The sequence below is a fragment of the Camelina sativa genome, chromosome 9 (genome assembly GCF_000633955.1).
Source record: "Camelina sativa cultivar DH55 chromosome 9, Cs, whole genome shotgun sequence".
In the NCBI taxonomy this organism is placed as follows: Eukaryota; Viridiplantae; Streptophyta; class Magnoliopsida; order Brassicales; family Brassicaceae; genus Camelina; species Camelina sativa.
Window position 1 is genome coordinate 25,761,769 of NC_025693.1, and position 17,779 is coordinate 25,779,547.

General features: G+C 38.8%; 5 protein-coding genes across 9 annotated transcripts in view; 3 read left to right on the forward strand and 2 right to left on the reverse strand.

Annotated features, from left to right (window-relative positions):
* On the reverse strand, positions 2,315-3,338 carry LOC104712263 (PRA1 family protein B1). The gene has a single exon (XM_010429117.2). It carries the CDS (start codon positions 3,227-3,229, stop codon positions 2,600-2,602), a length of 630 nt encoding a protein of 209 aa, XP_010427419.1. The 5' UTR covers positions 3,230-3,338; the 3' UTR covers positions 2,315-2,599.
* LOC104712264 (tRNA (guanine(37)-N1)-methyltransferase 1-like) lies at positions 5,380-8,994 on the forward strand. The gene is made up of 11 exons (XM_010429118.2): positions 5,380-5,643; positions 5,877-5,974; positions 6,062-6,166; positions 6,535-6,597; positions 6,808-6,881; positions 6,991-7,477; positions 7,574-7,693; positions 7,778-7,921; positions 8,270-8,376; positions 8,516-8,590; positions 8,702-8,994. The coding sequence occupies exons 1-11, from the start codon at positions 5,549-5,551 to the stop codon at positions 8,756-8,758; spliced, it is 1,425 nt and encodes a 474-aa protein (XP_010427420.1). The 5' UTR covers positions 5,380-5,548; the 3' UTR covers positions 8,759-8,994.
* Positions 9,150-11,678, forward strand: LOC104712265 (biotin carboxyl carrier protein of acetyl-CoA carboxylase-like). The gene is made up of 9 exons (XM_010429119.2): positions 9,150-9,414; positions 9,755-9,916; positions 10,149-10,219; positions 10,449-10,502; positions 10,662-10,925; positions 11,026-11,088; positions 11,188-11,256; positions 11,342-11,387; positions 11,470-11,678. Exons 1-9 carry the CDS (start codon positions 9,381-9,383, stop codon positions 11,535-11,537), a joined length of 831 nt encoding a protein of 276 aa, XP_010427421.1. The 5' UTR covers positions 9,150-9,380; the 3' UTR covers positions 11,538-11,678.
* Positions 11,876-15,589, forward strand: LOC104712266 (protein RETICULATA-RELATED 6, chloroplastic). Of its 3 annotated transcripts, none has more exons than XM_010429121.2 (8): positions 11,876-12,634; positions 12,723-12,852; positions 13,222-13,752; positions 13,847-13,954; positions 14,156-14,704; positions 14,837-14,950; positions 15,078-15,232; positions 15,330-15,589. In XM_010429121.2, exons 1-7 carry the CDS (start codon positions 11,973-11,975, stop codon positions 15,225-15,227), a joined length of 2,244 nt encoding a protein of 747 aa, XP_010427423.1. In that variant the 5' UTR covers positions 11,876-11,972; the 3' UTR covers positions 15,228-15,232; positions 15,330-15,589. The 3 variants fall into 3 exon arrangements, with proteins under 3 accessions (XP_010427423.1, XP_010427424.1, XP_010427422.1); XM_010429122.2 differs by having other exon boundaries at positions 15,378-15,589; XM_010429120.2 differs by having other exon boundaries at positions 15,078-15,589.
* Positions 15,828-17,779, reverse strand: part of LOC104712267 (eukaryotic translation initiation factor 3 subunit C) — a 4,269-nt gene continuing 2,317 nt past the window's right edge. The window contains exons 4-5 of one of the 3 annotated variants that reach the window (XM_019229348.1): positions 17,206-17,759; positions 15,828-16,972 (exon numbers count right to left, since the gene is read on the reverse strand). In XM_019229348.1, the coding sequence (XP_019084893.1) occupies positions 16,061-16,972; positions 17,206-17,759 (1,466 nt within the window). In that variant the 3' untranslated portion in view covers positions 15,828-16,060. The remainder of the gene's footprint in view (positions 16,973-17,205; positions 17,760-17,779) is intronic. The other 2 variants (XM_019229349.1, XM_019229347.1) reach the window with 2 other exon arrangements.

Consider the following 17,779-nt stretch of genomic DNA (forward strand, 5'->3'; position numbering starts at 1 on the left):
TGGCTCTCTGCTTCTTTGCCTATAATACTACATGAGCCTCCAACGGCTAGTTTCATTTATTCGTGTTAATTAATTAGTGTTTGAAACACTTTTGTTTTGTTCGATGGGTTTTGGTCACTCTTGCTCTCATGTCATTTTGTTTAACGGTGTTTGTAAATTATTACTACTACTACTACTAACTACATCAAAATGTCATTGGGAATTTTTTTTTTTTTTTTTCTAGGATTTTGTAGGTCTTGTTAAATGCATAAAGGTTGGTTTTATAGTATCAAAAACGATAAAATCATCAATCACAATACAAACACAATGTTGGTTCTGACAAAGATTTAAATCATTAGAAAAAACAATTTTTTTTTGATTTTGTCAAAGAGTATTTTATCATGATTCAAATTTGAACCAGTAATATGATAGTTACATTCAAATTTACTCGGTTAATTTTGTAACTTTTGTGATTTCTTGGATTAAAAAAGAAAAAGAAAAACTCTGTTATCTTAGTAGTAGTTTAGTTTGTATGTGAGGTCAACATTATTTAATTTTATTCCAAATCTAAAGAGAGAGAGATCAAAGTAGAGTTCGTCTGAACTGAATAAAGTACAAAAATAAAGCAGACAACATACATTATTTTAAAATTCTTTGTTTGTTTTTTGTTTTGCAGACCAGCTTCGTTTAGTGCGCCGGAGCTGCCCTTATGGACGGACACGGACAATGAACCGCTCCTTCACTTGTTCTCCTAACGGCTATATTTTGCTGGGACCTACAAGCCATGGATCACTCACACTAGTGAAGCCCATACTTAATGACTATAGTGCCCCTCTAAATTGGGAACTAGTAAAGGTAGTTTTTAGTTTAAGAAGAAGGAGACACACGACTTTGAATCTTGAAAGTGAAACTTTTTCCCGTTTTACAATTAAAAATGAAAAGAGGAGAAGGCTGTGTGCCGTACGAGGTTATTATGCTATTGTTTACGTTGATCTATCTTTCCTCTTTTTTTTACTTATGCTAGTTGCTGATTGGTTGGTAAGACGCGTATCGCGCTGGATGCCTGGATCTAACTCGTTAGACATGAAGCTTTTTAAATTAAGAAAACTCTTACCTATACATATTCCAATTCAAACACATCTTCTGAATCATAAACCAAATATGACCATTTCTTTTGAAAACATGTCATCTATTATGGTTGCAAGAATAAAAGTTTGGAGATTCTTACCTTAAACTTAAATGATGTCATATATTGTAAATGCTATCACCAACAATTGTTTGTCTCAAATAATTTTTGCATAAAGTTTGGAGGAAAAGAAACAAGATGATTTTTGAAGGGAAGTTTTATCAAGCAGATAAAGCTGTAGCTAAAGAAATTACATTAAAGTGGGTTCTCTTTGAATTATTTTTAGACCCTGGAATTGAAGGCCAATAATACTATACCAGATTACCCAATTCTCAATCACAAAAATAAAGTTCAATCAATCTTTCGAAGTTAACTAAACACAAACCAATAACCATCGTACGTACACCAAAGCTTGTCCTAATTTTGTGAACAAATTAACCAACTAATAACACCCTACACTTTTCATCGGATCACATTGTCTTCACCAAATCTCTTTTAACAGTAGTAAGTGCTATATTTCCAAAAGTGGGGACTATGAGCAAACTGCAAACTGATTCTAGTTTGATAGACAAATTTCGTTTCCATATATCATGAAATCCGACTTGCCCACCATATAATCTACATACACAGCTGGATCTAACCTAGCTAGTTAATTTTGGCCATCTGATAAAGCTTCAAAAAAGGGAAAGCAAGACAATCATATCTATTCCATCCATAAAGCATGAAAGATTCTCAATTCAAATCACAAAACAAGTGAGCAAAAATAGGAGATAACTGCAGTTAGTGAAGAAGTAGCCACTATACGATCAATGTAACAGCTATGAATACTACACTAACAAGCGCAAAAGATCCTATGGGGTTTGACACCGAAAATAGCACAAAACTCAAATAAGAAGATGACGGAACAACTGTTAAAAGAATTTCACCAGTCCTACCCGAAAGCGCTGTTCTCTAAGTGACTGGCTACTATCCTCTACTAGCCACAGTGAAATGGATCATTATACAAGGAACATGCACCACACATAGACACTCTAGTTAGTAGTACTCTACAGAAATCACCTATTTGTTACTCTATAGCATTTTGAAACTACTAAGTTTTTCTAGCTAAGTGCTTCCAGATCAAACTATTCTGTCACTTAATCTCCATTAAACATGCTAAGGAACTCTGAATGCAAATAGAACATTTTGGTTAACAATGCTCTGAAAAACTGATTGAAAGGAGATGAGATTTTAACAGTGAATCCCACGATAGCAGAACAATAGAGAAAGATCAACTTTGAGTATTCTACATCTGAGCATAAGAGTAAAACAACACAAGAAGAAGCAGATATTGCAACCAAAAAATTCGTAGTTCTAAATCTGTAGAGCTTCATTACGAATCAACATTCAAATCAACAACACCAAATCCCTAAAATCAGTACCGAGTTACCAATCACAACTGTAATTAAAAGGCACGAATACTCATCTCAACGAGATCTGAATCGAATCCAGCTCTTAAACTCTCCCGGAGACAGCTGCAGCAGCTGAGGTAGCAGAACCTCCAAGGAATGAGAGCAATCCAGCATTGGCAGGCTCTTGATCGTCCAAGAATAGATCATCCGGAACCACAAACGCACCGTGTACGCAAACAATCGCAACACCAACCATAAGCGCAGAGGTTAAGAGAGATCCAACGCTCGTCATAAACACGACGACGATCGTAGACAGCACAAGAGCAAGCAAGGTCTCTCGATCAGAGAAAGTGCGACCGAAGACGACCAATGGCTGATCTGATGGCCGGAAGAGGTAAAGGAACATCCACGCGCTTAGTAGACCGAGGAGGACGAGAAGGGAGAGAGGATGAGAGAAAAGCGAAAAGGCGAGCACGAGGGAGACGATGGCGACGTAGTTCACCTTGAAGTAGGCGAGATTTTTCCTGATCCGGGACAAGGCGTCGGTGAGAGATTCAGGACGAGCCATGGAGCTTCGATCGACGAGCTCCGTCCACGGACGACGCTGTGACAAGCCATCACGGATCGAGGTGGAGAGGCGTGAGAAGAAAGTTCGGAAGGCAGGTGTGTTGATTGGTGGCTGAGATTGAACAGCTTGCTGATTTGTGACAGGTAGCGTCGGTGGAGTTGCCATGGCGGTGGCGCGTGAGGTTGATCTGGCCGTGAGGTTTCCGATCCGAAAGTGTGAACCAAAAAATCAAGAGTTGTGTGTAGTAGTTTCTGAATCAGAAAGCTCGTGTAGATTAGATATTTTAGAGCATGTGGTCCCTCAAATATATTAATCTTATTTTCAGAGTTTCTTAATTTTGGTACAAGTATTGGTGTCCTTAAATAATTGGTTCCCCGTAAAAATAAATATTTTTTTAATATTTAAAATTAAATATTTAAATTAATAAGTAAAAATCATATTAAAGTTTAAATTCAAATAAAACATATAACATTAATATTAATAATATAAGAAAATTACAAAGTTACAAAAATTAGTTTGTGGATTGAGGTTGGGCAGACCAGGGTGCAGCATAATAGTTTGTGGAAGAAATTGCTGAAACAGAGAAACAAGTGGTATATGAAAGTTGAAACAAACTCAAAATCGGAAAAGAAAACGCTAACAAAGAACTGGAAACATAACATGTAAAATTAGCAACTCAAGAAAGAAACCTAACGAAAAAGAAAAGTTAACATGACCAGTAATATTTATCATCTCTCATTCACAAAAATTAAGCAAGAAAATGACAGCATTCACAAAAAGCATAATTATTTTCAAGCATGAGGGTTAGTAACTCTACAAGCCTAATAACCTAGTAATCGGTCAGTTATCTGTAATTGGCTGTTATAACCACCTTCACCAAATTTATAAGTCCTATTGTAGAAAGCAGTAGCAAACCAACTATAATATACCTGGCCGCAAGAAAAGAGTTCTGATATCAAAGGTTCAAAGTATCTTATCAGTTATCAGTACAACTACATCTAGAAAAAAACAAAGGGGGATAGGAGGGACTTANAGCTACAAGCCTAATAACCTAGTCAGTTATCTGTAATTGGCTGTTATAACCACCTTCACCAAATTTATAAGTCCTATTGTAGAAAGCAGTAGCAAACCAACTATAATATACCTGGCCGCAAGAAAAGAGTTCTGATATCAAAGGTTCAAAGTATCTTATCAGTTATCAGTACAACTACATCTAGAAAAAAACAAAGGGGGATAGGAGGGACTTACGAGTCCCTTGAGAAGCACCGTTAAGCGTTATCTGAGGTCTCTCCATTTTCAAGTGGCTTCCACTTGTGTTAACTTCACGATTAGGCCACTGATGTGCCACAGAAGCTTTACTCGCTTCAGAAACAAAGGGTAAAGAAACAGTCACAACGCCTGTAGATAGAGATTAAATGGTTTGTAAAAAAAATGCAGAGAGTATGATTAGTCGTACCAACCTGGAGATGCAACACTACCGTTTGCCTGTGACAATGCAGATCCAGCANCCGTACCAAGACCTGGAGATGCAACACTACCGTTTGCCTGTGACAATGCAGATCCAGCAGATACAGTAGAGGTAGGATTCCTTTTTACTTCTTCCATCTGGACAAAATTTGAATGAATCCATGATGAAAACGTCACACAGAAAATCACATTTCTCAACAAAACTATAACCAATTGGAATGAGCAATTTCAAAGAGAAGAAGAAAAAAAAAGGCATTACCTTTCGTTTACCAAGAGATAGCTTCTCGGAGATAGTCAGCTTAGGTGCTCGGAACCATAATCTCTGGTCTTGAAGCTTACCATTCAAACCCAAATCTTCAATCACAGCTTTAACATCATCCTTACGGAGAATATCATCAGGGTTAAACTCCTGACACAATCCAGCTAATTAATATCCTAGTCTTTACAAGATCAACGAATCAGGTTGTGATGTTAAAACTAAGTATCAAGTCAAAACTAATTCAACCAAGCACTAAACAGAATCTAAGCATCCAAGGCAGCTGAGGAAACAATACTTCAAATAACGAAATCGGGCATTTTTTGTACCATTTTTTTTGTCACAAATCAAAATTCGAATAACGAAATCGGGCATGGAGAATATGAATTTCACGGATTTATAAGAAGTCGAATCATACCGTGGAAACATTGTTGTTGACTCTAGTTGACGGAGACGAAGATGATGAAGAAGGACGGTGCGATGCACATGGTCTTAGGGCCCGAGTTGAGCCGGCCCAAAACCTCAAAGTCAATGGTTCGACTCCTCTTTTTGCTGTTTTTTTTTTTGGGATCAATATTTTCTATTTTTTTTAATCAAACCCTAAAATAGCGAGAGTGTACGACTAAACCTTGACGGCTTTACTGACGGAGGCCACGGTTTGGGTGATTCCTTCGTTCTTCTTCTCCCGCCGATTTCTTCGCTCGGCTCTTTCTTCTTGTCTTTTGGATACTTGACCATTGTAAAACGACACCGTAAGCACCATGTTTGATGAAAGCAAGTTCGATGTCGATCTCAAGCTGTGGGCTCTTAGAATTCCTCGTGAACTCTGTAAAAGTGCAACTCGCATTCTCAATGGGTACGTTTCTTCTGTAATAACTCAAATTATTGAGCTGAGGATCTCCAAAACTTCAAATTCAAAGAATAATAAGTTCAATGAGAAAGTGGAGTAAGCAGCCATATTTAGATTAAAAAAAATTGACAACTTATTGAATCAAGATTGTAGGAGCTGATGTGTATTGCATTGCCTTTTTAGTGTGGTTTGTGTTCTTATTGATGAAAAGGAAGTTACTTGGTTTGATAAACGTGTAGATACATGATCAACATGCCACGGATTAAGCCTATCACTGAAGATCCTACCTGTGAAAAGACTCGTTTGGTGATATTGTCCGAAAACGTTAAAAGTGCTGGTAAGAGTTCATTCTTTATCTTGGGAATGTGTCTAGGTAATAGTGGGATTATTTGTACTAACCAAGTCTTTCTTTGTTATAGGACAGATTTGTCGGAGATACCGGAGGATAAACTTAACCAGCTCAAGAAAGTAAGTGAACTTGAAGTTGTTCCTCATTCGGTCTCTCTTGGGTATTCCTATTGGAGTGCAGGTAAGACAACAAATTCATTAGGAAGATTCTTTCCATTACCGTCTCTATTTTGGAATTAACAGGACGTTTAGAAGAGCTAGTTTTCCTGCATGCTATCTTTTATGAGCTTTCTATACATATGTACGAGAAAGTTGGTTAACCATTTCCTTGTAACTATTGTTGGTTTAGTCGCCAATTGGTTTGTGGTACCCTGACATTTGCCCCATTTAATTGGTTATTGCTAAGGATGTGAGAGAATCCGACTCATAGGCTGTTCGTAAATGGTCTAACGGATTTTTTTGGTTTCTATTAGCCTTGATTCTTGTTTCATTAAGTCCTTATCCTGTTTAGGTGATTTGAAACCTTCTGATATTGTTCTTTTCTTGCAGATCACGTATTGAAGCAGATTCTGCCAGATGGAGTGGATATACCTTCATCTTTTGAAACAATAGTTAAGTACTATCTGTTTACTTTTTTAACTCAACAACCTAGATTAAAATAACTCTGTTTGCATGATCTAGCAATTTTTGTGTGCATTTGTTGTAACTTATTTCTATCTAGTCTGCAACTTAAAGACTAATGGGTACATTTTCTTACTAAGTTTTGAAGTAGTATGATTCCTCTCTCAAGAGAACCAACATCTCTTTGCTTACTACGTGCAGGTCATATTGCCCACTTAAATCTACATGATGAGCTCCTTCCATTCAAAGATGTTATAGCAAAGGTTATTTACGATGTAAGTTTTTGATGTTTTTTTAATGATAGCTTTTTTTTTGTTTGATAATTGCATCTCGTATCATTACAACAAATGCATCTAACCTTCTGGTGGTCTTTTATATTTGTAGAAAAATTATCCAAGAATCAAGACAATTGTGAATAAAGTTGGGACTATCAGTAATGAGTTTCGAGTTCCAAAGTTTGAAGTGCTAGCTGGGGAAAATGATATGGAAACAGAAGTGAAACAATATGGGGCAAGATTTAAGCTGGACTATGGCTTGGTATATTGGAATTCTAGATTGGAGCATGAGCACATGCGGCTTTCATCTTTGTTTAAACCTGGAGAAACCGTGTGTGATATGTTTGCTGGTATTGGGCCTTTTGCTATTCCAGCTGCACAAAAAGGATGCTTCGTTTATGCAAATGATTTAAATCCAGACAGTGTTCGGTACTTGAAGATCAATGCAAAATTCAATAAGGTTGATGATTTGATTTGTGTGCACAATATGGATGCTCGTAAATTTTTCTCTCAGTTGATGACGGTGTCAACTTGTGAGGGTAATCTGCAATCAATGGCTGATGATAAAACAAAGGAAGCAGTCGTGAGTCAAGGAGGTAGTTCTTTTGATTTAAACTATATTTTTTTGCATTATAGTTGGCATAAAGAATAACTTTTAACAGTGGGTTTCTCTTTATTGTGCTTTACCATAGCTGAGACTAATCTTGAAGATAAAAATGCTGGAATTAGTGGAGAGGAGATACATGAATCCAATGCAAGCATAAATGATGCTCTTGGTGCAATCAAGAAGCCATCTAGTATTATAAAGACAGGTAAGAAATGTCTCTCTAAGACATTCTATTCGTAAATATTGCCTTGGGGATCATCACGATTCACAAGCATATTATTGACTGCAGAAAATGGGGTAGGAAAAGACTGCCAGGGTATAGAAGGACACGCAAAGAAGAGGTTGAGACAAACATTGCTTCCAATTGCAAAGCCGTGGGAACATATCGACCATGTTATTATGAACCTTCCAGCTTCTGCCTTGGAGTTTATAGGTATGCTATCTATGATTCTAGATTTTTGTGTTAAATTAGGGAGTAGAGTCTTGCGTAAGAAATTGCAGCTCATAAATTATCGATCTTGATTCAGTATACTGTTATGCTGTTTATGTTATATAATACCATTGTGATGTTGTTTACGTCATGTGAAAAGAGAGTTTCATCAACTATATTCCGCATTCGCAAGTTCATTAGGACCAGGTTCAATATTAATAGAAGATGCATTACGTTTTAAGGCTTAAATGTGTGATTTGTTCTTCAATCCTAGTTAGAAGTAATAAAGGAACTCATGATTTGTTCTTTTCATATTACTATTGCATATAAGCGCTGTAATTGTTTTTGCAGATTCTTTTAGTAATGTTATTCAAAGGAAGTATTGGAAAGGACCTCTTCCTTTAATTCACTGCTATTGCTTTATTCGTGCAACCGAAACCACAGAGTCTATAATTGCAGTAAGTATCAACCACTCCCTCCTGCTTGCCCCTTCTAGTTTTGTTTTCTTCACTACTATCATATCTTGATACCAAAGATCTGGTAGCATTTTTTGGCATGCCTTAAAATCTGAAATACAGCTTGTGTGACATTTTAAAGGAAGCTGAAACTGCTTTGAAGTTCCATATAGAAGATCCAGTCTTCCACAAGGTCAGAGATGTAGCTCCAAACAAGGTAAGATCCCACTCATCTGTTTTTCTTTTAGCTTGAAATTGATTTTTGGTAGATTATCAAAAGAGAGACCATCTCTAGTTCCTGAGCATGGATATTTTTTTAACTTTGCAGGCGATGTTTTGTCTAAGCTTTAGACTACCTGAAGCATGCTTGAAACAAGAAGAATAGAAGACATTTTTAGGAATCGAACAGAACCAGAAACACCTTTGAAATCTCCTCTTTTTTGTTTTTTTTTTTGGTATCGTAGTATATCAGGAATCATTAATGAATGAGATGACCGAGTCTTCTTGTGTCAAAGAGAGTATTGTTGTATTGTAGCAGTTTAAAGTCATTTTCTACAAATGATTGAACTGAATTGTTGAAGATTCAGGCTTGGTTTTATACTGAGAGGTCCTTCCATTGTTTTTACCTTCGCACAAATCAGTCTTGTTTGTTGATTGATTCCATGTCAAGTAAGTTCATAGAAGATAGCTCAATAGTATTGACATTTGCAAAAAGACTGTTAAAAGAAAAAGATGAGAAGCACATAAGAAAAAAAGCCTTTGTTAATAATAGACCCATTAGAGTACGCTTTTATCCCAGGCGCACGCTAGCAAGAACAGTGACTGACCGTACTGTAGATGCGGCGGACGGAGTAACCAAAGAAGAAGAAGGCCGCTCAAAATAATTAAAGTTGCCCAACCGTCATCTTCCTTAGCTCAACTAACCCAATTTTCTATTTTTGGCGTTAATTCAACCAACCCAAAAACCTTCTTCTCCTTTCTCTAAAGCTCACGCTTTTCTTCTTCCAATGGCGTCTTCTGCAGCTCTCGGATCTCTTCATCGTGAGTGTCTCTCTCTGGCTCTGTCTCGTTGCTTTCCTTCCTTCGTTGAGTAAAATTAGAAACAGAGGAGCATGAGTAGAAATGCATAGATTCAAGCTATCAGTTAGTGACGTTGTTGCTTCTTAGAGTGTATTATCCGTTCTTAAGGTTTACTGTTTGAGGTTTTCATGTTTTGATAGATCCGATCTTTTTGTGGCAATTGGTTGTTGTGGTGACTGAATTAGGTTTCGATTTCGGATCTTGAATGTCTAATTTTGTATCAAAGACGCATTTTATTTTCCTCTTGATGGTTCCTTTGGATTTTAGTCTCAAGTGGGAATTTTCTCGCTCCATTTTGCAGAGACTTTAGGGTCACAGAGTGAGCTTCACTTGCTTTCTGGAAATTGGTCTGCTTCTGGTACTTCTTGTGTACCACGGTGGAGATTATCCAACAGGAGCAGCAATTACACGCTTGTGTTACGTGCAAAGGCCTCTAAAACTTCGACAACAACCAAAAGCGATGGTGAGTTTCCGCAATTCTTCTACATGTTTGTTATTGCTGGTTGATGCCTTTTTGACTGTTTGGATTGTAATGGTTTGCCTCATCACTTAGCTTAACACGTTCCATTGGCTAAGTATGTTACTAGTCTCCTAAGGCTAGCTGTAACTCTTCATCTTTTCCAACTGTCTTGGAACTATGAAATAGAGTGATGTGAATATTAGAACATTTTCTTTTCTTTCCTCAACTTTTGCAGATTCATCTGATGCAACTGTGTCAAACGGGAAGAAATCTGTTCGAAGGACAACTTTCCCGAAAGAAGTGGAGGTTTCTTCTTTTGCCTTCTTTGGGTTTTAGATACAGTATTAGGTATTTTAGCTTATAAGTTTGGTAGGTGATGATTTGACGATGTCCTCAAATATGCACTTTCTAGATCGTCAGGATTTTGGATGCATAACTTCAGGCAATCTACTTTTTGGATGCATAACTTCAGTCTGGGCCTTTCTTTATCTATCGTTTGATGAATTGTATGTTTTTTCTTTCTTCAATGTTGCAGACACTGGTTCACGAGATGTGTGATGAGACTGAGGTTGCTGTCCTGAAACTCAAGGCAAGATACTCTGGCGTTAACTTTAAACTTCACTGTTTTTGTAAACTATTCTTTAACGCTATGACGAAGACAAGTGCATGTTATTACTACTAACAATGGAGCTGATTCTTTAACGTAGATTCCAACAATTACAATTTCTGATGCTTTTTTTCACTGCAGGTTGGAGATTTCGAGATGAACCTAAAACGGAAGATTGGAGCTACCACAAACCCCATTCCTGTGGAGGATATATCTCCAACCGTAGCACCTCCAATTCCTTCTGAGCCCATGAATCAATCGGTTTCCTCTGCTCCCAGCCCATCTACAGCAAAACCGTCTGAAAAAGTATCTCCATTTATGAATACATCATATGGGAAACCAGCAAAGTTGGCAGCTTTGGAGGCATCTGGATCAAACAATTATGTTCTAGTCAAATCTCCCTCAGTATGAGATCCATCTCCTAATTAAGTATTGGTTTCCATATCCCTTTCTCGCATTCCTTCTTGTTTAATTTGATATTTGTTTCTTCTTCTCTTGTCAAAAGGTTGGCGAGTTTCACAGAAGCAGAACTGTAAAAGGAAAGAAACTATCTCCTAGCTGCAAAGAGGTAAATAACTCTACTAAACTCTTTTTCTTCTCTTACAATGAAAACACAAATAAGATTTAAGATTATTCACATCCTAATAAGCGAAAATGTATTCCTCAGGGTGATGAAATAAAGGAAGGCCAAGTGATTGGATACTTACATCAGTTGGGAACAGAACTTCCAGTGACGGTAATAGCTTAAGCTGCTAATATATCCATCTCTTCTTTGAAACTATCAAATCAAGACTCATTGTTCTTTGCTATTTATGGAACAGTCGGATGTAGCTGGGGAAGTCCTCAAGCTTCTTTCAGATGACGGAGGTAAAAATTTTGAGCTTATATAAACATTCAGAAATCATATAAGAAAACTGATAAAATCATGCTTCTTTTCATATGCAAACAGACTCCATAGGTTATGGTGATCCTCTGGTTGCGGTCTTGCCATCGTTCCACGATATCAACATCCAGTGATATATGATGGTTTCTTTCAGAGTTTCAGTTCCACAGCAAATGAGTAAAACCTTCCTCATCCCGAGACTGTACTATTCGTCTTCTTCTTCTCTCCTATGTTTGTAATCTGTTTAGTTGCAAAGAGTCTTGTGTTGATCTTTTGATCAATGAGTGGGACGTAAACATTATGTTTTTTTTTTGGCTTATCGGATTTTTGTCACAAGACTCCGAAAGAAGTATGAATTTTCCTGCGCCAGAAAAAAATAATTGCGAATGTCTTACATAAATGACGTGGCTTATCTTATCTTCCCCGATCATCATATAAAATCAAAAATTCAGATGAAAACTGAATTAAAATTAAAATTAAAATTCTTCCCTCATTCGTATCGCAAGAGCAATGTGTGAAGTAGTAAGCTGACGTGTACAAAACGGAGCTCCCTCTGCTCTTCCCTGAGAATGAAACTCACGGCTACAAATGATCTCTTCGTTTCTCAACCATTATTATTTCACTGCCCTTGCTCTTCCTCCTCCCGTCCTCGCCGTCATCGTTTCCATGGCCTTCATTTTCCGATCAACCTCGCTAATGATAAAAACAATTCTCCATCCATCGTTGCTCTTTCCGATTCCGATCTTCTTCCATCCCGAGCCGCCTTCTCTCGCCGCGCTCTTCTTCTCACGCCGCTTCTCGCTTCCGCTGCTTCCTTGATTCTCAAGCCGTCTGTCTCTTTAGCCTCCGAGGAGAACTCTTCCGCTACAGTGACTTCGCCTGCGGAATCACCAGCTCCTCCTCCTCCTCCTGCGACCGCCGCTGCTCCACCGCCGCCGTCTGTGAATAAGGAAGAGACTATAACCTCGAGAATCTATGATGCGACGGCGATTGGTGAGCCGATGGCTATGGGAAAAGATAAGAAGAAAGTGTGGGAGAAGCTGATGAACGCGAGAGTTGTGTACCTCGGCGAAGCGGAGCAGGTGCCTACCAAAGACGATAAGGAGCTTGAACTCGAAATCGTTAGAAACTTGAAGAAGAGATGCGTTGAGAGCGAGCGTCAAATCTCTGTGGCACTGGAAGCGTTCCCTCTTGATTTGCAGGACCAGCTTAATCAATACATGGATAAGAGGTTTTGCTACACCTACACATTCTAATTGCAAGCTCGAGAGTACAGCGTAATGTAATTTTCGTGATCGTGAGTATTGTTTTGGTGGCAGGATGGACGGAGAGACATTGAAGTCTTATGTGACACATTGGCCGCCTCAACGCTGGCAAGAGTATGAGCCTCTTTTAAGTTACTGTCGCGATAACTCTGTTAAACTAATTGCTTGCGGCACTCCTCTTAAGGTAGAGTCTTTAATGTATTTGGATGTAGACATGTAGTTAACTGTTTGGTTTGGTTTGGTTTGGTTTGGAATCTTTCGATGATCTTTTGTACTTCAGGGCTAATTTGCAAATCCTTTTGATTATGCTGCTTGATTTTCATTGTTCTTATTCGGTTCTAGAGTGGTGTTAGATTTGGTATTTTTGAATAACACTCTTGGATACACTATGTTTATGGGACTAATTACAATCTTCATAGTGTAAGTGGCATGAATTTGATTTTGATCATTTCTACTGAATATGGACATGTTAAGAGAGTGAGCTTTTGATCAATATTGCTTTTAATTGTGACTCTGATAAGAAGTTGACAAAACTTTGCTTACTCTTATGTAGGTTTTAAGAACTGTCCAAGCAGAGGGTATTCGTGGTCTTTCAAAGGCTGAGCGTAAATTATACACTCCCCCTGCTGGTTCTGGGTTTATCTCAGGATTTTCCTCATTCTCACATAGATCTACATTCGATATGAGCCTCCCGACGCAGATTGTTCCGTTTGGACCAAGCTCTTATTTGTCGTCACAAACAAGAGTTGTTGAAGACCATACTATGTCACAAGTTATTTTACAAGCAGTAGCAGATGGAGGGGGTACTGGTCTACTGTTGGTTGTGACAGGGGCAAGTCATGTTGAGTATGGTTCAAGAGGAACGGGTTTGCCAGCCAGGATCTCAAGGAAGTTTCCAAAGAAAAACCAAATTGTTGTATTACTTGATCCTGAAAGACAGTACTTGCGAAGAGAGGGTGAAACTCCAGTTGCTGATTTCTTGTGGTATTCTGCAGCAAGACCCTGCAGTAGAAACTGCTTTGACCGAGCAGAGATCGCTCGAGTAATGAGTGCAGCTGGAAGAAGACGAGATGCCCTTCCACCGGTAAGATTCATATGGTTTGCTTTAATTATATTGACGAACTGCACCCTTGTATCTGAAACTCTCTTATCAATGGAATCTATTCCATGCTTTCCAGGATATTCAAAATGGATTAGACCTTGGTCTGGTGTCTCCTGAGGCTCTGCAGAATCTCTTTGATTTGGAGCAGTATCCTTTTATTTCTGAGCTTACTCAGCGGTTCCAGGTATATTTATTTTGGATGATATTTATTTTGTGAGATGTTTGCATGGAATATTTATGCTTTCTGCTCTATATTGATATAGCAGAGCTTACCAGTCTATCCATACATTACTTGTCCTATATTTATCTCCCAGAGTTGATAATATCCTGAACAGTTAAGTGGAATTTCAATAATGATGATTCACTGTGAATTGTTGTGATACAGGGTTTCCGAGAAAGGTTATTGGCAGATCCTAAATTCCTGAATAGGTTAGCTATCGAAGAGGCTATATCAATAACAACCACACTAATAGCACAATATGAGAAGCGGAAAGAGAATTTCTTTGAAGAAATTGATTATGTTATAACTGATACAGTGAGAGGATCAGTCGTTGATTTTTTCACAGTTTGGCTTCCTGCACCAACTTTGTCTTTTCTTTCATATGCTGACGAGATCACTGGACCAGACAGCATAGAAGCCCTGAGGAGCCTCCTAGGATCAATACCTGATAATGCATTTCAGAAAAGTCTTGCTGGAAGAGAGTGGAATCTGAATCTTAGAATTGCTTCAGTTGTTGTTGGTGGCTTAAAGCTTGCTGGTGTTGGGGTTGTTTCCAGTTTTGCAGCTGTGGGAGCTTCAAATGCATTGAATTCGGTACGAAACCTCATTAAACCTGAGTTGGTCGTTGCTCAGAAGCCGAAGAGGTCTCCTCTTCTGAAGACGGCAATGGTTTATGGAGGTTTTCTGGGAACATCTGCAAATCTTCGTTACCAGGTATAATGACCCATGCTGCTTGACAGTGATGGTGTATGTATGTTACTTCTTTGTCTTAGCTAAGGAAGAGCATTGATGAAAGAGATTATGATTTGATTGATGTCTCTGACATGAAAGTATCTTTATATGCAGATAATTGCTGGATTAATAGAGCATCGCCTTTCTGATGAACTTTCTTCTCAGCCTCTACTTGTAAATACAATTTCTTTTGTTGTCAGGACACTTAACTCATATTTCGGAACACAGGTCAGAGTTACACGCCTGTATATTTGGTTTCTTTTATTTCCTTTGCTCTTTTTTAAGCTTAGTATCCTGAACTCTTATTTTGGAAGTACTTTGGACTTTATCCCAACTTTTCATGACAATGTTGCAGCAATGGATTGATCTAGCACGCACGACAGGTCTGCAGACTCAGAAAAGCATCCCAGCCTCTAAGGAAATTCCAGAGGCTTTAGAAGAACCTACGGTGGAAAGCGATACTACTACTGAAGAGGAAAGTGTTGACAAGCTCAATAATCGATGATGCTGGTGAGGCTACCCCACTAGTTATCGATTAATAGTTGTTCGTCAAAAGCTTTAGATGGTAGAAATGAGCTTAGTAACTTCTAAGCAATCATTTGTCTAGGATGATGGGAAGCTGTAACACTCTTAGTTGACAAATACTTTTGCACAGGAGTTGGAGATGGTATCTCAGCTGGCAATAAGTTGTGGTCCAGAAATTCATTGTGAAGTCGGGAACAAGAATTTAGCAAACCTGTTTGTGTATGAGTCGGCTGTTTTTTTGTTTAGACACATAGTATCTTGTATATGTCTCCTTTCTCGAATTAAAGGCTTTGTCAATGAGGCTTTCGTTAGTTACTAATACACAGAAAAATCAGGAATCTTTGTTCATGCAGTGCAGATATGTTGAGTGTAATCACCAATTGAAAGAATGCTTTGAAGGTCATCCATGTGACTCGACATCAATATCTGATAAGTAATATCATCAGGGATGTTCAGGATGAGAGTTTAATCAAATACACTGTATCGAGAAGAAGAAAACTAAGCAAACAAAGATAATAATCCTACAAAAACAAAACCTGCAAGCATGAGAAACAATGAGTCTTCTTCTTTTCCACAAAAGTGACGCAGAAAAAAACTTATTAAACTTTCCAATAAAGCATTCTTAAAAGTATTTTTCAAACAACTGCCAATATCAAAAAGAAAAGAAAGAGTCACAATGAGGGAACTTGCGATGAACGAACATCTCTTAGAAAGAACAATTCGATAACAAAAAGGAATTAAAAACATAACAAAAAGTCTTTTAAGTAGAGAGCCTAAGGTTCAACACTGCCTGCAGATTTCTCCTCATCCTCTTTAAGCACGAAGACCTCTGTTAAGACTCACCATACGGCTTGAGCCATCCATTTGCATACCTCTGTTTCCTGATCCAACTCTTCCTGCATACCCTCCTCGGTTCTGCCCCGACCACTGACCATTTTGTCTTCCTCCACCATACCCGGATCTGTTACCTTGTCTACCTTGTCCGTAATTTGCCTTGTCTTGCCAATATCCACCACCACCTGATGCTGCTCCTGCATAGTCCTGATTGTTGTCCCTTCTCCTTGAAGTCAGATCCAGGCCACCTCCACCGGTTCTAGATTCCATTGCCCTTTCATTGCTCTCTGCCAAAATGGAGAGTTTCTCGGTTAACTGGAAAGCCAATGACTGTAATCTGCTGTGTTGCACTTCATGGAAGACAATGCACTGAGTTGGCTGGTCCCAGCTTGCATGAAGTTCCTCATTAATCATCATCTTGCTCACAATGCTGTGGACCTGTGCCTCAGGAACGTCAAACATCTTGGCCAGCTGATCAAGACTTAAGGACTCATAGGAGCTTGAGTATGTGAATAGGTAAGTCCTTAGAGCCTCTTCTTTGATCCTATCTTTCACCATATCGAGGATGCTGTCACGTTTCTTGAGCAGCCTCCACACATCAAGAGAGTTCAAAACTTCAAACGCCTTTTGGAAATCCCCTTTGGTCAGAGCTCTGGTGGCTGCCATGACGTGGTCACGTACATTCTCAGGTGGTGCAGTGAATGCTTGCCTTTCACTGATCTCGAGCAGCCGGCGGAAATTCTTGCTAATCACTCTGCGTTTGGCATCGTGCGAGTTTGCAGCCATGTTTGGAACTTCAAGTAGCATGGCACAGATGAGATGAACTGCCTCCAGGAGCTCGAGGTTAATGTGCATATGGTACGGCATTTGTCTTCTCCTCTCCATCCTTTCCTGGTAAAACCAAAGAAATTTTAATATCAAATATACACTGAACGAAACAACAACATGACCAAGAATCCAAGCTAAAAAGGAGAAAATGGATTGCGTAAAATGGAAACAAAATGAAAAACCCCAAAATGTAACGGTGCTTGTAATCATGTTTCAGTCAAAACTATATGCTCATAACAATTTATTTTCACATTCTATTAGTATTAGAAGACCGAAATCAGAAAATAAATAATTACCTGCTCTGGGGTTTTCTCATGGTATCGGCTTTGCGAGACACCTTGGGCAAGCAACTCCCTCACTCTTTGACCAGAGTACAGCTCAGAGAGGCAGCTATGGGACTCAGTGATCATACCAACCCGGAAGGCGCAAAGACCAAGCTGCGCCATGGTCCTGTTAAAGAGAATCTGTGTTGAGATGTCCATGTGCTGGACGTTGTCTTGCAGATGACTCATCAGCAACAGGTCTCTAGCAGTCACAAAGTTGTCCATTAAAGCATGGTGATTGATATCACATAGCATTGCACGGGCTTTGGTCCGCTCATCTCCATTTCTGTAGATAAGGGACACAAGAACGTCCATCATAGCTCGGCTACTCTCTGGGAAGGTAGGCTTACGAGGAACAACCTCCGGAACAACAATGAATGAAATAGTAGGTCCACTTTCCTCCTCAGTTTCTTCTTCTTCTTCCACCAACTCGGCCAATTTTCTCATAGCATCATAAACTTCCTGGGGCTTGTAATATATAGACTCAACTCGTCGTAAGGCTACCTTTGCAGCAGCTTTTAAATCACCCATCCGCTCGAAATAGTCC

Bases quoted from the DNA above. Each gene is read 5' to 3' on its own strand.
- LOC104712263 (XM_010429117.2), bottom strand. From the start codon at position 3,229: ATGGCAACTCCACCGACGCTACCTGTCACAAATCAGCAAGCTGTTCAA.
- LOC104712264 (XM_010429118.2), top strand. From the start codon at position 5,549: ATGTTTGATGAAAGCAAGTTCGATGTCGATCTCAAGCTGTGGGCTCTT. The intron at 6,598-6,807 runs TTAAGTACTATC...TACTACGTGCAG, and splicing joins TTCATCTTTTGAAACAATAG to GTCATATTGCCCACTTAAAT. The intron at 7,478-7,573 runs GTAGTTCTTTTG...GCTTTACCATAG, and splicing joins AGCAGTCGTGAGTCAAGGAG to CTGAGACTAATCTTGAAGAT.
- LOC104712265 (XM_010429119.2), top strand. From the start codon at position 9,381: ATGGCGTCTTCTGCAGCTCTCGGATCTCTTCATC. The intron at 10,503-10,661 runs GCAAGATACTCT...TTTTCACTGCAG, and splicing joins TTGCTGTCCTGAAACTCAAG to GTTGGAGATTTCGAGATGAA. The intron at 11,388-11,469 runs GTAAAAATTTTG...ATATGCAAACAG, and splicing joins GCTTCTTTCAGATGACGGAG to ACTCCATAGGTTATGGTGAT.
- LOC104712266 (XM_010429120.2), top strand. From the start codon at position 11,973: ATGAAACTCACGGCTACAAATGATCTCTTCGTTTCTCAACCATTATTA. The intron at 12,635-12,722 runs GTTTTGCTACAC...TTTTGGTGGCAG, and splicing joins AATCAATACATGGATAAGAG to GATGGACGGAGAGACATTGA. The intron at 13,753-13,846 runs GTAAGATTCATA...CATGCTTTCCAG, and splicing joins GACGAGATGCCCTTCCACCG to GATATTCAAAATGGATTAGA.